This window comes from Manduca sexta, chromosome 11 (genome assembly GCF_014839805.1).
Source record: "Manduca sexta isolate Smith_Timp_Sample1 chromosome 11, JHU_Msex_v1.0, whole genome shotgun sequence".
Lineage (NCBI taxonomy): Eukaryota > Metazoa > Arthropoda > Insecta > Lepidoptera > Sphingidae > Manduca > Manduca sexta.
The window spans coordinates 3,069,744-3,082,770 of NC_051125.1; the positions used below are offsets into that span (position 1 = coordinate 3,069,744).

General features: G+C 37.0%; 1 protein-coding gene across 3 annotated transcripts in view; it reads left to right on the forward strand.

Moving 5' to 3' along the window:
* Window positions 1-12,958, forward strand: part of LOC115451834 (pyruvate carboxylase, mitochondrial) — a 44,904-nt gene extending 31,946 nt beyond the window's left edge. For 2 of the 3 annotated variants that reach the window (XM_037437589.1, XM_037437588.1), the window contains exons 6-25: window positions 349-443; window positions 1,120-1,288; window positions 1,846-1,952; window positions 2,099-2,223; window positions 2,800-3,009; window positions 3,301-3,391; window positions 3,659-3,794; window positions 4,064-4,246; window positions 5,302-5,352; window positions 6,015-6,264; window positions 6,725-6,872; window positions 7,382-7,641; window positions 8,062-8,276; window positions 8,687-8,897; window positions 9,187-9,393; window positions 9,719-9,827; window positions 10,447-10,572; window positions 10,942-11,103; window positions 11,323-11,398; window positions 11,897-12,958. In XM_037437589.1, the coding sequence (XP_037293486.1) occupies window positions 349-443; window positions 1,120-1,288; window positions 1,846-1,952; window positions 2,099-2,223; window positions 2,800-3,009; window positions 3,301-3,391; window positions 3,659-3,794; window positions 4,064-4,246; window positions 5,302-5,352; window positions 6,015-6,264; window positions 6,725-6,872; window positions 7,382-7,641; window positions 8,062-8,276; window positions 8,687-8,897; window positions 9,187-9,393; window positions 9,719-9,827; window positions 10,447-10,572; window positions 10,942-11,103; window positions 11,323-11,398; window positions 11,897-12,069 (3,104 nt within the window). In that variant the 3' untranslated portion in view covers window positions 12,070-12,958. The remainder of the gene's footprint in view (window positions 1-348; window positions 444-1,119; window positions 1,289-1,845; window positions 1,953-2,098; window positions 2,224-2,799; window positions 3,010-3,300; window positions 3,392-3,658; window positions 3,795-4,063; window positions 4,247-5,301; window positions 5,353-6,014; window positions 6,265-6,724; window positions 6,873-7,381; window positions 7,642-8,061; window positions 8,277-8,686; window positions 8,898-9,186; window positions 9,394-9,718; window positions 9,828-10,446; window positions 10,573-10,941; window positions 11,104-11,322; window positions 11,399-11,896) is intronic. The other variant, XM_037437590.1, reaches the window with a different exon arrangement.
* Window positions 12,959-13,027: the final 69 nt, after the last annotated feature.

The following is a 13,027-nucleotide window of genomic DNA, read 5'->3' on the forward strand; positions in this document are numbered from 1 at the left end:
TTATTGTGCTAGTAGTAGCTATCTAATAATACATCTGATCCTTAAAAAGGAAAACCTGAGCTATAACTGTTAAGTACTGGACATAATAAGACTTAACATCTCATGTCTCAGGATGACGAGCGCAGTGGAATACCAAACAATACGTTTTAATTCAAGCTGTTGGATGGTGTTTCTACTGTTTATGGGCGGTCGTATGGCTTACCATCAGGCGAACGGAAAGCTCGTCTCGTTATTAAAAGGATTATTAAAAAAATCAAAGTCATCATCATCATAATCTTTGTTTCCCGGGTACTAGCAACCTTTCATTGTAACTATATCCAGTATTTATAAATTATTTTTTGTTCGCAGAGGTTCCTATTGTTCCTGGTACTGATGGTCCAGTCACAACCAAGGAGGAGGCGTTGGAGTTCTGCAAACAGCATGGGCTTCCCGTTATTTTTAAGGTAGTATTTGTAAAATTATACCCAGTAAAATTATATAAGTCAAGATAGTTAGAACTTTAATATACAATAATTTATATAATTACACAATGCGCTGCTAGTGGTCAAATTGAATTAATAATTTTAATTATCGACAAATCTGAGAGTAATCGGTGTAATACATTAAAAATTAAAGACGAATTGAGTACTTTCCCCTTTTTTGGGAGTAGGTAAATTAAAATGTTGCGTGTTCTTATGTACCTATTTAATAGAAAACATATTTTAATTATGTTGTAAAAACTATATAACATATAGTTTAAAATTTCCAACCAATCCATTTATTCAGCCAGTATATTTTGTCCATTTTAAGACAGCATTTTCTTGTATTTTGCCACTCTTATCGATTCTGTTATGTTATGTATATATGTATATGTACATAAGCTTAGTTTTAGTCTGCACAGGCAGCCACGAAAGTAGCTGAACAAATTCGAACTTTCAAATCGCCTTAACATTTTTGCTCTTATCAACAGTAATTATTTCTTTCCTAAAATAAAGAGAGTTTACTTTATATAAGATAAAGAAAAAATTTATTTCGTTTGAAGTTAATTTGTAAAAGCGTTGTACAGTTTTGAATTTGTTCATGTACTTTTGTGTCTGACTGTACATGTGTGTGTGTGTGCGTGCGCGTGCGCGTGCGCAGGCGGCGTACGGCGGCGGCGGGCGCGGCATGCGCGTGGTGCGCGAGATGTCGGAGGTGGGCTCGGCCTTCGAGCGCGCGTCGTCCGAGGCGCTCGGCGCCTTCGGCAACGGCTCCATGTTCATCGAGCGCTTCATCGAACGCCCGCGCCACATCGAGGTGCAGCTGCTGGGTGCGACACTACTTATGTACCTCGCACACCTCACGCACCTCACACACCTCACGCATCTCAGACACCTCACGCACCTCACACACCTCACGCACCTCACACACCTCACGCACCTTACACACCTCACGCACCTCACACACCTCACGCACCTCACACACCTCACGCACCTCACGCACCTCACACACCTCGCACACCTCACCTAGCCTCAGACAAATTAATTCTACCCTAAAAATACTCCTTATACAAAACCTAACCTACACAGTTCAAATATGACTAGCTTGGAAGCTAAAGATGTTAATCGACAGTTAAAATAAATGGGCGTCTTCATCCACGATTTTCAAGACTTATAATTTGCAAGCATTTAAAAAATTATGTTGCATCTTTCTGAAACGCAACATCAAGTTAATACTCTCTCAAGATATCTCCTAATTCTAATACGATGCCTCCTATCACATCATGGGACGGAAAACAGAGTAAAAAAATGAGTCCTTTGCCACCCCCTATGGGGATAAAGGCTCGATATGTGTGTATTTAATTATATAATTAGCTTGGCGTTTCAGGTGACAAGGCGGGTAACGTGGTGCACCTGTACGAGCGGGACTGCTCGGTGCAGAGACGGCATCAGAAGGTGGTGGAAATCGCACCCGCGCCCAAACTAGATCCAGAGGTAATATCACTAATAATATACCGTAGGTTCTCCTGTTTGTTTTCCTATCGTATTTATTGTAACACTACTTTAAAACTCTTAGAACATAAAACTACCTCCTCGATGGAAATATTTATCACAACTCAGCCAGTGTATCTTTTTTTCAGACTCGTCAAAAAATGGTTGACTGCGCGGTGCATTTGGCGAGATATGTGGGCTACGAGAATGCGGGCACTGTCGAGTTCCTGCTCGACGACAAAGGGAACTTCTTCTTCATTGAGGTCAACGCTAGGTGAGGACTTGTCTCTTAGTATTATAATGGACGCCATTTAATGCATTTGGACTATTTACGAATTTCTGGGACGGGCCCGCAAGTAATTGAAATGAACGTGCTATACATCGAAAAGCTTCGTTACGAGGGTTTTGGATGTTACTGGCTTCCATACAGCTACTTTCTAAATACTTCTTCGTAACGAAATAGTTATTAGGTACGATTTTTCTGTCTCATCTATTTTTATTTTTGTTTGAATACATTTGGTTTATCAAGTAACATATAAAACTAATTAAGACAAACAAAAAAAAAACAGTTGAGACAAAAAAAATGATAATAATATGTCATAAAAACTATTTCGTTAAATACGTTGTTTTTAGAAATACTCATGAAGAGTCATAACACCTAAAATTTACAATGTCATTCAAACTGGAATAATAATGATAACATGAATTGTGTCTCCTGCTTGGGTGAAACAGACGAATTGACGGCATCTACCCCGACAGTTTCTTGCAGAAAGTTCTACCTTGTAAAATACTGGTTAAAACGACTTACATCTTTAACATCCGCTAATAATTATGCTTTCATAACCCTTAGGTTACAAGTAGAGCACACAATCACAGAAGAAGTGACTGGCATTGATTTAGTACAATCCCAAATCCGCGTGGCGGAGGGCATGACCCTCCCCGAGATGGGGCTCACGCAGGACCGCATCCAGGCACAAGGGTATGCCATCCAGTGCCGAGTCACCACTGAAGACCCTGCTAACAACTTCCAGCCCAGCACTGGCAGAATTGAGGTGTTTAGGTAAGTGTCTCTACCCTAGCAAAATTAGGGTAACTTCGTTAGACCTTATGATAACTACCAAAGTCTCAAAGTGCACATTGTTTGAGATTGAATGGTGAGCACTGAGTGTCATTGCAACCCTCGATATACTCAAGTTGTACCAGTCCGTATGACTATAACTACAGATATTTTTTATTATTTTTGGTTTTGAAGCCGAGATTTAATCGATTATATATTTTATCGATATTATATTTTCCATACTGAACAAAATTTTATCGATTTTATTTTTAACATTCATGTTGAATTCTGCAGGTCCGGTGAAGGTATGGGTATCCGTCTCGACTCGGCCTCCACGTACGCCGGGGCGGTTATTTCACCGTACTACGACTCGCTACTCGTCAAAGTGAGTGGATGATTAAAACTCCTTGTTAAGATAATATGATGGTTCAGAAATCATCAGTAAACTATGGTGATATCTTTAAGAAAAATATAGATACGACAGACTTGCCTACAAAAATCCAATCCCCAATTTATATATTATAATTTATAAAAAAATACTGTTAAATATACAATGTAAAAAAAAAACTATTTTTAATCATCAGTTAATATTTTGAAAACTTCCAGATTTTTTTAAATAATTAGAATATAACGAAAAAAATAACTTTTCTAGGTAATTTCCCACGCCCAAGATCTTCCCGCGTCGGCAGCCAAAATGAACCGAGCGCTGCGCGAGTTCCGCATCCGCGGAGTGAAGACCAACATTCCCTTCTTGCTCAACGTGTTGGAGAATCAGAAATTCTTGAATGGTAAGCTTTTATGGGCAGAAAATTTGTACATTAATATCCATGATGGTAATAGTAATATTTTTTTAATTTTCTGGCTATATACTATTTAAACTTGTCGATAATGTATATCGAGGATTATGTGCCAAAGTTCCTTTCCATTTTTTATCCCAGAAGAATGATATAGCTCATTATCCTGAATAAGCCTTAATACTTAATGTAAGAGAAAATTCTAGATTATCTACCTTAGTTATCACTTAGAACACGATACTAAAAACGATATTCCTCCACAGGCTCAGTGGACACATACTTCATCGACGAGAACCCGCAGCTATTCATGTTCAAGGCGTCACAGAACAGAGCTCAGAAGATTCTCAACTATCTCGGACAAGTACTGGTAAACGGTCCAGCCACACCTCTGGCGACCAAGATCCCGCCCTCCGACGTCAAGCCGTACATACCTGCGGTGCCTTTGGGTGAGCTATTGTGTGATAGCAAAGTTATGGTAAATAATCGATATGGACTTAGGTGAAATTTGAATCGATAAATCAATTGTTAAATCATGGAGAGCATAGTGGGTTTTAATTCCATTACATTCAATGTGTTAAAAGGCGCCGAACCATCGGCAATGTTATTTTTCGTGTTCACTATTAGTATGGAATAAAAATAAAAACGTTTTTTTGCAGTCCACACTTGGTATGGTAGGTTAAAATTTTACTGAAAAATCTTAATCTTTCTTTGATTACAGCTTTGCTTATTAAATTTATTTTATTAAGGGGCGCTTCACCACGCGGAGTTTTTGGCTGTTTTTTTTTATATTCGTGAACTCAATGCAGTCGATTATGATTTGGCTGACACAGCTGCACAATTCAGTATAGGCACTTTTCCAAATTTTTTTAGCTACATTTAGCTACACTTAAAAAAATAGTGAGTTCCCGAATAAATATAACGCATATAAATATTTATAAACTAAAATAAATATTTTCTAATTGCAATCCAATTCTAATTTTTGTTAAAACTTTTGCTAATTTTAATTTCGCATCCTGTCGATGGACTAGCAGGATATTTTTTTTGTTATTTTTCAGTGGCGTAACGACAGTATTATAGTACTATCAGTATTATTTAAAAGCATTTATTATTTCAGGTCTTACCAAAAATAAGTATTAAAAATTGATAAATTATCGTAAAAAAACATTTTTCTAACTTGTGATGTCAATAAAAACTAAAACTGTTCAAATATATTTGTAATGCTTCCGCCATTCAGATCTTTGCCCCGTAAATTCATAGAATTATATGATTTTCGAATTAAGATTATCGTATCCTTTTTTTTTAATTATTAGAGTATTATTAGCTTTTAAGAATGTTTTATTTTGCCATTTTCCTCTTTTTTCTAATGAATGGTAGAATCATTACAATAATCACTGTGGTTACGGTACTGTCAGGTACATCATCCGCCATTTTATTTTTTAATTTTGTGCACACCATACGCATAGCGCACATTTCATTATTTTACTAAACAAATATTTTTCAGACCTTTCCCCCGAGGCTATTAAAAGACAGGAATTAACTGGTGAGAACACAGGTAAGATCGTGATCAGCACATTAGTGGACATTTGTGACGTATTTGTAGCTACCATACTGCCGGTCAAAGTGAACTGATATTGGTTATAATAAAAAAAAGTAATTTAAAGTTGTTATTTGATAATACAACATATATTTACTGTCAAAAACATTTTAGATACATTTAAAAAAATCGTACTTATATTAGTTTACACTAGACCGTCAAAATACATATGTCATTTTAATACTATGTTTTGTTAAGTGTCGCATTGGTCATTTAACACCGTATAGAGACCATAATTTAATACAAATGTTACGGTGACTAATTTAAACTAAATGACAAATACTTATGGACCGTATAAATGTTCTTTGCTAAGCTCAACAATTGTGGTAACAAACTAAACCTCCTTAAATTAGTTTCCCTATTTTCCCTTTAAATATTTTTTATCCCAGCGACCAAGCAAATAAAAGCATGCGCATGGTATTTGTTAACTTTTTCAAAATGTTATTCTAAATAAAATGTAGCTACGATAGATAACTTGTAATGTAGCTAGTGGCTACATTGGAAAAAAAGCTAGGTAAAGCAAATTTTTCAATAATAAATTCTATCAATTACGTCATAAATATTTTTTTAAATACCTTCAATTACGTAAAAAAATACTAACCGTTCAAATATTTCTCTAGCCGTCCAACCACCTCGTGGCTACAAGCAAGTCCTCGACGAGGGCGGTCCTGAAGCTTTTGCAAAGGCCGTTCGGCAGAACAAGGGGCTCTTGCTCATGGACACCACGTACAGAGACGCCCATCAGTCACTCCTCGCCACCAGAGTGAGAACACACGACCTTTTGGCAGTGTCGCCATACGTCGCACACAACTTCAGTAATCTCTACTCGCTTGAGAACTGGGGCGGAGCTACCTTTGACGTCGCTTTGAGGTGAGATATTTGAAGTGAAGAAGTTACGTTATTTATAAGCTTATTTATTTTATAATAACGTAATAAAAAGAACGTGTTAAAATAAAGCTATTACATATTTCATTTTAATTAAAAATCAGGTAAAGTTAGATATGTGCTCTCGTGCTGCAAGCTTACCTTCTATTATTGCTTTAGCTTACTGTTAAATAGCCTTATATGTTCATATAGTTCACATACTAGTTGAACTAAATGTGGCCATGAATTAACCAATGCATACTCGAACAATTTTTTTTATATACGTGCATTGCATAGAATGGCGACTGACGAGAGATGATTACCCCTCGGTAGTCGACACAATTATGTCGGCCTGTTGGAATCGGATATACACAGGCTGATCCGGGGGATATATAATATAACCAACCATCAGCAAAAATATAATCGACTATTATATTTTAATATTTGATTCGTCGCTTGTATGCAGGTTCCTGCACGAGTGCCCGTGGGAGCGGCTGCAGGACATGCGGCGCATGATCCCCAACATCCCCTTCCAGATGTTACTGCGAGGTGCCAACGCCGTTGGTTACACCAACTACCCAGACAACGCTGTCTATAAGTTCTGTGAAATGGCCGTACGTATGCTATACAATATCGATGTCTCCTAAATAAACTATCGCATCTGGAAAAATTGCATTCACATATTAGCGTTACGTTATCTAGATACTGTTTACTACCAAACCTGTTTAATCCAAAAGTCAATAAACGAAAAAACACTTCATTAACAATCATTTATTAACTTTTTAATGGTTTTTGGTAGTAAACATTACCCACATAACGAAACATTAAAAAAAATGAATATCGATATTTTTTCAGATACGATAGTTTACTTAGGAGCCATCGATTGTGTCTTGGTTCAAAATGTATAGTTACCAACAAATTTTATTTCAAAAGGTCCATTTGAATGTATTATAACTTCAAAAAGAATTTAACAATGGAGTGATAAATATCTAACAAAGATTTGTTGGTTTCAATTACTCATTTTATTATAACTAGGGGAATCTAAAAAACTCCAATAATAGAAATAGATATTAACTCATTGTGACAGAGTGCGTTTATTGAAAGCCAAATATGTTTCCCCTAGGTACAAGCCGGTATGGATATCTTCCGAGTATTCGACTCGCTGAACTACCTTCCTAACTTGATCCTCGGTATGGACGCTGCTGGAAAAGCCGGTGGTGTCGTCGAAGCCGCCATTTCCTACACCGGAGATGTTTCCGACCCCAACAAGAAGAAATACGACCTCAAATACTACACGAACCTTGCCGACGAGTTAGTGAGAGCCGGAACTCATGTACTCGCTATTAAGGATATGGCGGGACTGCTCAAACCACAAGCTGCCAAGTAAGACATTTTCAATATAGATAGTTTTAAAACGTGTTTAATTGATATATAAAAATAATATCAGCCTTGTATTGTATACTGTCCCACTGCTGGACACGAGCCTCTACTACTGAGAGGGATTAGGTTTTAGTCCGCCACGCTGGCCTAAAACAGATTGGTAGACTTCACACTTCTCGATAATAATCTTAACGCAAAACTTTTGTAAGAATTTTGGTAAGGAAAACGGATTCCAAGTAGATAAAAAACCACAATGCTATTGAGGGCTAAGTGCGAGCTAGCCAGAAAAAATTATGTCCTTTTTGCATGATATTAATTATCGGAAAATCTGACTTACTATACTGCCTACTTTTCAATTTTTGAAGCTAGCTATTATAACAGACAGTATAGTGAGTGTAGTTAGTGACTAGAGTTTGTGGCCAGGATGCTGATCGGCGCGATCCGCGACAAGCACCCCGACGTGCCCATCCACGTGCACACGCACGACACGTCGGGCGCGGGCGTGGCCGCCATGCTGGCGTGCGCCGAGGCGGGCGCCGACGTGGTGGACGTGGCCGTGGACTCCATGTCCGGCCTCACCAGCCAGCCCAGCATGGGCGCCCTCGTCGCCTCGCTGCAGGGCACCAGGCTCGACACCAGTACGTACTACAACACAAGTTATGAACAGTGCTACTAATTATAAGCAATAGACAACCAGCATTGACTAAGGCTGAACCAGTTGCGCAAAACATCGAATGTGCTTATGACTCGTGAATCTATCTTCACACATATATTATTACATAATATACATAAAACAACAGATAATAATATGAGCTCGTACAGTTCAGTTTGAGTACATCAAAATACCAAAACACCGCAATTAGCTTAATTTGCGCAACACAGACGAACGCTATATGCACTGCTGATTATGGGATCTACGGTACTAAGAGGCTGATCAATCAACCGTGCTACTCATAATAGGCTTCTACTATGTCTATAGACTGTCTATGTCCAAAGCTAGTCATATTTAATTCTTCTTGGTGGAAAATAAAATTATTCTTTATTACAGACATCCCTCTGCAGACGGTATCAGAATACTCAGCGTACTGGGAACAGGCGAGGACTCTGTACGGTCCGTTCGAATGCACGGCCACGATGAAGTCTGGTAACGCTGACGTGTACCTGAACGAGATCCCTGGAGGACAGTACACCAACTTGCAGTTCCAGGCCTTCTCTCTTGGTCTTGGAAGCCAGTTTGAAGAAGTTAAGAAGGCTTACAGGTGTGTTTGGATATGTTATAGTCAAATGGAAGTTCGATATTTTATCTTAGATATCATATAATTTTCACATTTAATTAATATGCTTGTGTGTATAAATGATTTTATTGAAGTTATGAGACAAAAAAATGTTATACTCCTCATTAGTATGCCAAAAATTTATCGATAATGTTCACCAAACTATCGATATTTTATTTTACATTTCCGTAAAAAATCCTTATTGAAAATACCATAAAATTAAATAAGATACAAAAAACGCAACAATTCTTAAAATCCAACATTTAATTTACAGAGAAGCCAACCTTCTCCTGGGCGATATTATCAAGGTGACCCCATCATCGAAGGTGGTCGGTGACTTCGCTCAGTTCATGGTCCAGAACAAACTGACCGCCGCCGACATCGAGGCGAGAGCCGAAGAGCTTTCCTTCCCGAAATCTGTGGTGGAATACTTGCAGGGAGCCATCGGTATCCCTTACGGAGGATTCCCTGAACCTCTTAGGTGAGATCCGATTATTTATCGATACTTAATACCGATAGTTTTTTTTAACGTAAATACGGAGAGCGCAGATTATTTATCGATAATTAATATCGCCAGTTTTGTTAACGTGAATACGGAGAACGATATTGCTTTAACGGATACTTAATAGCTACGATTTTTTATCGATATATTTAGATTTACCGTTCGACCGCATTAATAAAATCGCTTTATAAACATAAAATTGGATTCCACAAATGTAATCGGTTTATATTGTGTAATTTGATCCATAGCTGGCCTTTTTTAACACATGTGTAAGACATAATTAATATAATAAAATTTAATCTAGGTCCAAGGTACTCAAGGATATGCCAAGGATAGAAGGCCGTCCTGGAGAGAAGATGCCGCCGCTAGACTTCGATAAACTAAAGAGCGACCTCCAGGAAACCTACCCAGAAGTAATTATTCTAAATAAACTATCTCCTTTACCTCATGGTCGAAAATAGACCAATCAAAATAGTAATGTATGTGAGCGCATATATCGATTTTCGCGATGCATTAATATCTGTTGACACAAATTTAAGAGCGAACTAGAGTCCAATACAGATCTACTTATATGTCATTAGCAGAATTATCGTGCAAACGATATTTCCAATCACAAAAAATTGGCATTGGAAAACTAATTTAGTTGTTTCCATACCTGCATTTGGTATAAATAGTTTATCACCATAAAGTTCCGGTTATATTACTTGTATTGTTAAAAATAGTCGTTAGGCCGCTCGTGATCAGTTTGAAATTTAACGAGTCTATGTTTCGTGACTGGTTTCTTAGTCAATGCTCGTTGTCAGCTTACACGGGCCATGCCGCCAAGAAATAATTTTACTTATTTGACTAAAAAATATTAGTCAAATAAGTAAAATTATTTCTTGTTCTAGTGTACAAATAGGTTATAACAGTGACGTTTATTTGCCATTTTAGTTCAGATTTTGATACGTGACTGTTTTCTTGCAATTTGTACATACACTAGCTCGCTTCCACCACTGTACCTAACTATAATTAACTTATTTCATCTACTAGGTGACAGATTACGACGTGATGTCGGCAGCGATGTACCCGCAAGTTGCCAACGACTTCTTCCGCATCCGCGACAAGTACGGACCCGTCAAGCACCTGGACACCAAGACCTTCCTCGTCGGACCTACTGTAAGCCATATTACGTATATATATTTCTACAATTGTATTAAAATTATTGTAAATTGGGATTTAGAATGGATTTGGGGGATTTAGTGGGGAATACGAAACCGAACAGAACATACGCATAGGGTGTATTTGCCAAATTGGGCTAGAGTTGTACATATATATTTATTGAACACTATATGCAGAGAAGTATGTAAGCGGACTTAATGTCAAAGGCATGTTCTACCAGTCGACATTAGGTACATATCTTCTATTTAAAAGATTATAAAATATTTTCGTACTTTTAATTACATTTTGATTCTTCTTAATGTTATTGTCAATTAAATTAAAACATTTACTACGAAAATTCCAAACTAACACTTAATGTTGAATCAGGTCGGTGAGACCATCGAAGTGAAGATCGAGAAGGGCAAGACCCTGGACATCAGGACGGTTGCCGTGTCCGAGGAGATGACCGCCGCTGGAGAGAGGGAAGTGTTCTTTGAACTCAACGGACAGCTGCGATCAGTGTTCATTAGAGATGAGAACGCGAGTAAGGTAAGCCTCTAATTTTGCCTTTTACCGAGACTAGAGCTAGTAAGTGATGGAAGATGACTCAATCTCATACTCTTTGTCATATCTAAGGGTAATATAATTGTTTACCAAACGATAAACACTATCAATGGTAACAACAATGATGGCATTGTCATGGAACCATGGTATACAAATAGAAATATTACTAGACAAATAAAATATACATATTATTTCATCTTTTAGGAAATGAAGATCCACCCTAAGGCCATTAAGGGAGACAAGAACCACGTCGGAGCCCCCATGCCCGGAACAGTCCTGAGTAAGTTCACTTCAAATATAACACTCATTCTAATGTTATCTTGTTATATTCCTGATTCCTGTTTGCTATAAACGATCCTAATTTTAATCTGCGATCCGATAAAAAAGGCAATCAAAAAAGACATAAGCATGTCATAAAAACTTTGTTCTAATTGGTTTATTGTCGCGGTGGAACGAAAACGCCATTGGGATTGTGAATTAAAAACAACGGTTAGCCGCAACAGGACTAAGACAGTCCGAAGATGGTACCACCTCGTTGTCTATTTCTGCCGCTAATCATCACTGTTTTGTTCCAATTTGAAGGACATTAGTCAGTTTTATTACTCGCATCATATTATAACATATTGAGACATTAACATATATTATTGAGTGCAGTGTAGTATAGACAGTTCCGTGTGTTGCTATTATTAATAAACAGGCGTAGCGAATTATTTCCACGACTCGTTGTACTGTTAAAAATATTATGACTTCATATCCCTAATCTATAATTAATTTACAGCAATCAAAGTAAAAGAAGGCGACAAAGTCGAAAAGGGCCAGCCCATTGCCGTCCTATCTGCCATGAAGATGGAGATGATCGTACAAGCGCCGAAAGCCGGCACCGTCCAATCCGTGCTGATCACCAACGGACAGAAGCTTGAAGGAGATGACCTCATCTGCACCATCGAATAAACCGGATGTATACAACTGTAGTGTGGTGAAAACTACAAGTTTAGGTTAGTGTGTCAAGTCTAAAGTAAAAAAATCTTCTATAAGGGCAATAACAGACCACTAGGTACACTGGCCCTACAATGTAATGGGCAAATGAGATTTCATGCGATTTTTTATCTTTATTTATTTTTTTTGTCATGCGTTGTATTATTTGTCCTCATAAAAATAACAAGTTTTCAACACGCTACAGTTAATGAATGTAAATAAAAATCGGGGATTTGATATATGGATTAAGATATTGAATGAACTGTTTAAAAAACAGTGTGCCATCATTCTGCATTGCAGGCTTAAAATTATTTAATATTCTTAGTATACATCCGTGTCAGTGACACTATTTAAATATTATTGTAAGTTGAGCGAGTATTGTATTGAGTAAAAGACATCACGTTGTAGTTGCAAAGCAATTGGAAATATCATTTGTAAAAATCATTTTAATTGATACTATTGGCTAATTACTTATTAATATTATTCTGTAAGATTAACTGTACAATCTAATTATATTGGCAGTCTGTCCTTTATAAATGTGATAGGAGCGTCAAATAAGAACCAAAAAAAATATAAAAAAATATATTTATGGATTTAAAAATTATCGACATTAGTCATTCCGCAGGATGTCACAGGGTGGGTCAAAAGACGTTTTTTGTTATTTAATTTTGTCTTAATTTTATTATGCTATAAAATGTATAGCTTGTATCATAAAGCAGACTTTTCGAAAATTATCCATAATCGAAAATCGAAGTTATTGTTTTTTTAATTAAGAGGTGCTCAGTTGTTGTCTATGATTACTTTGTTACCCTTTTATAATTATTACGTTTATACTTTTTATTTAATAAAAAGCTATTTAAAACTATTGTATTTTCTTGGTTATAATTTAAAACTAGTAACATTTCAAAATATATAACTACACCAAGGTTGCATA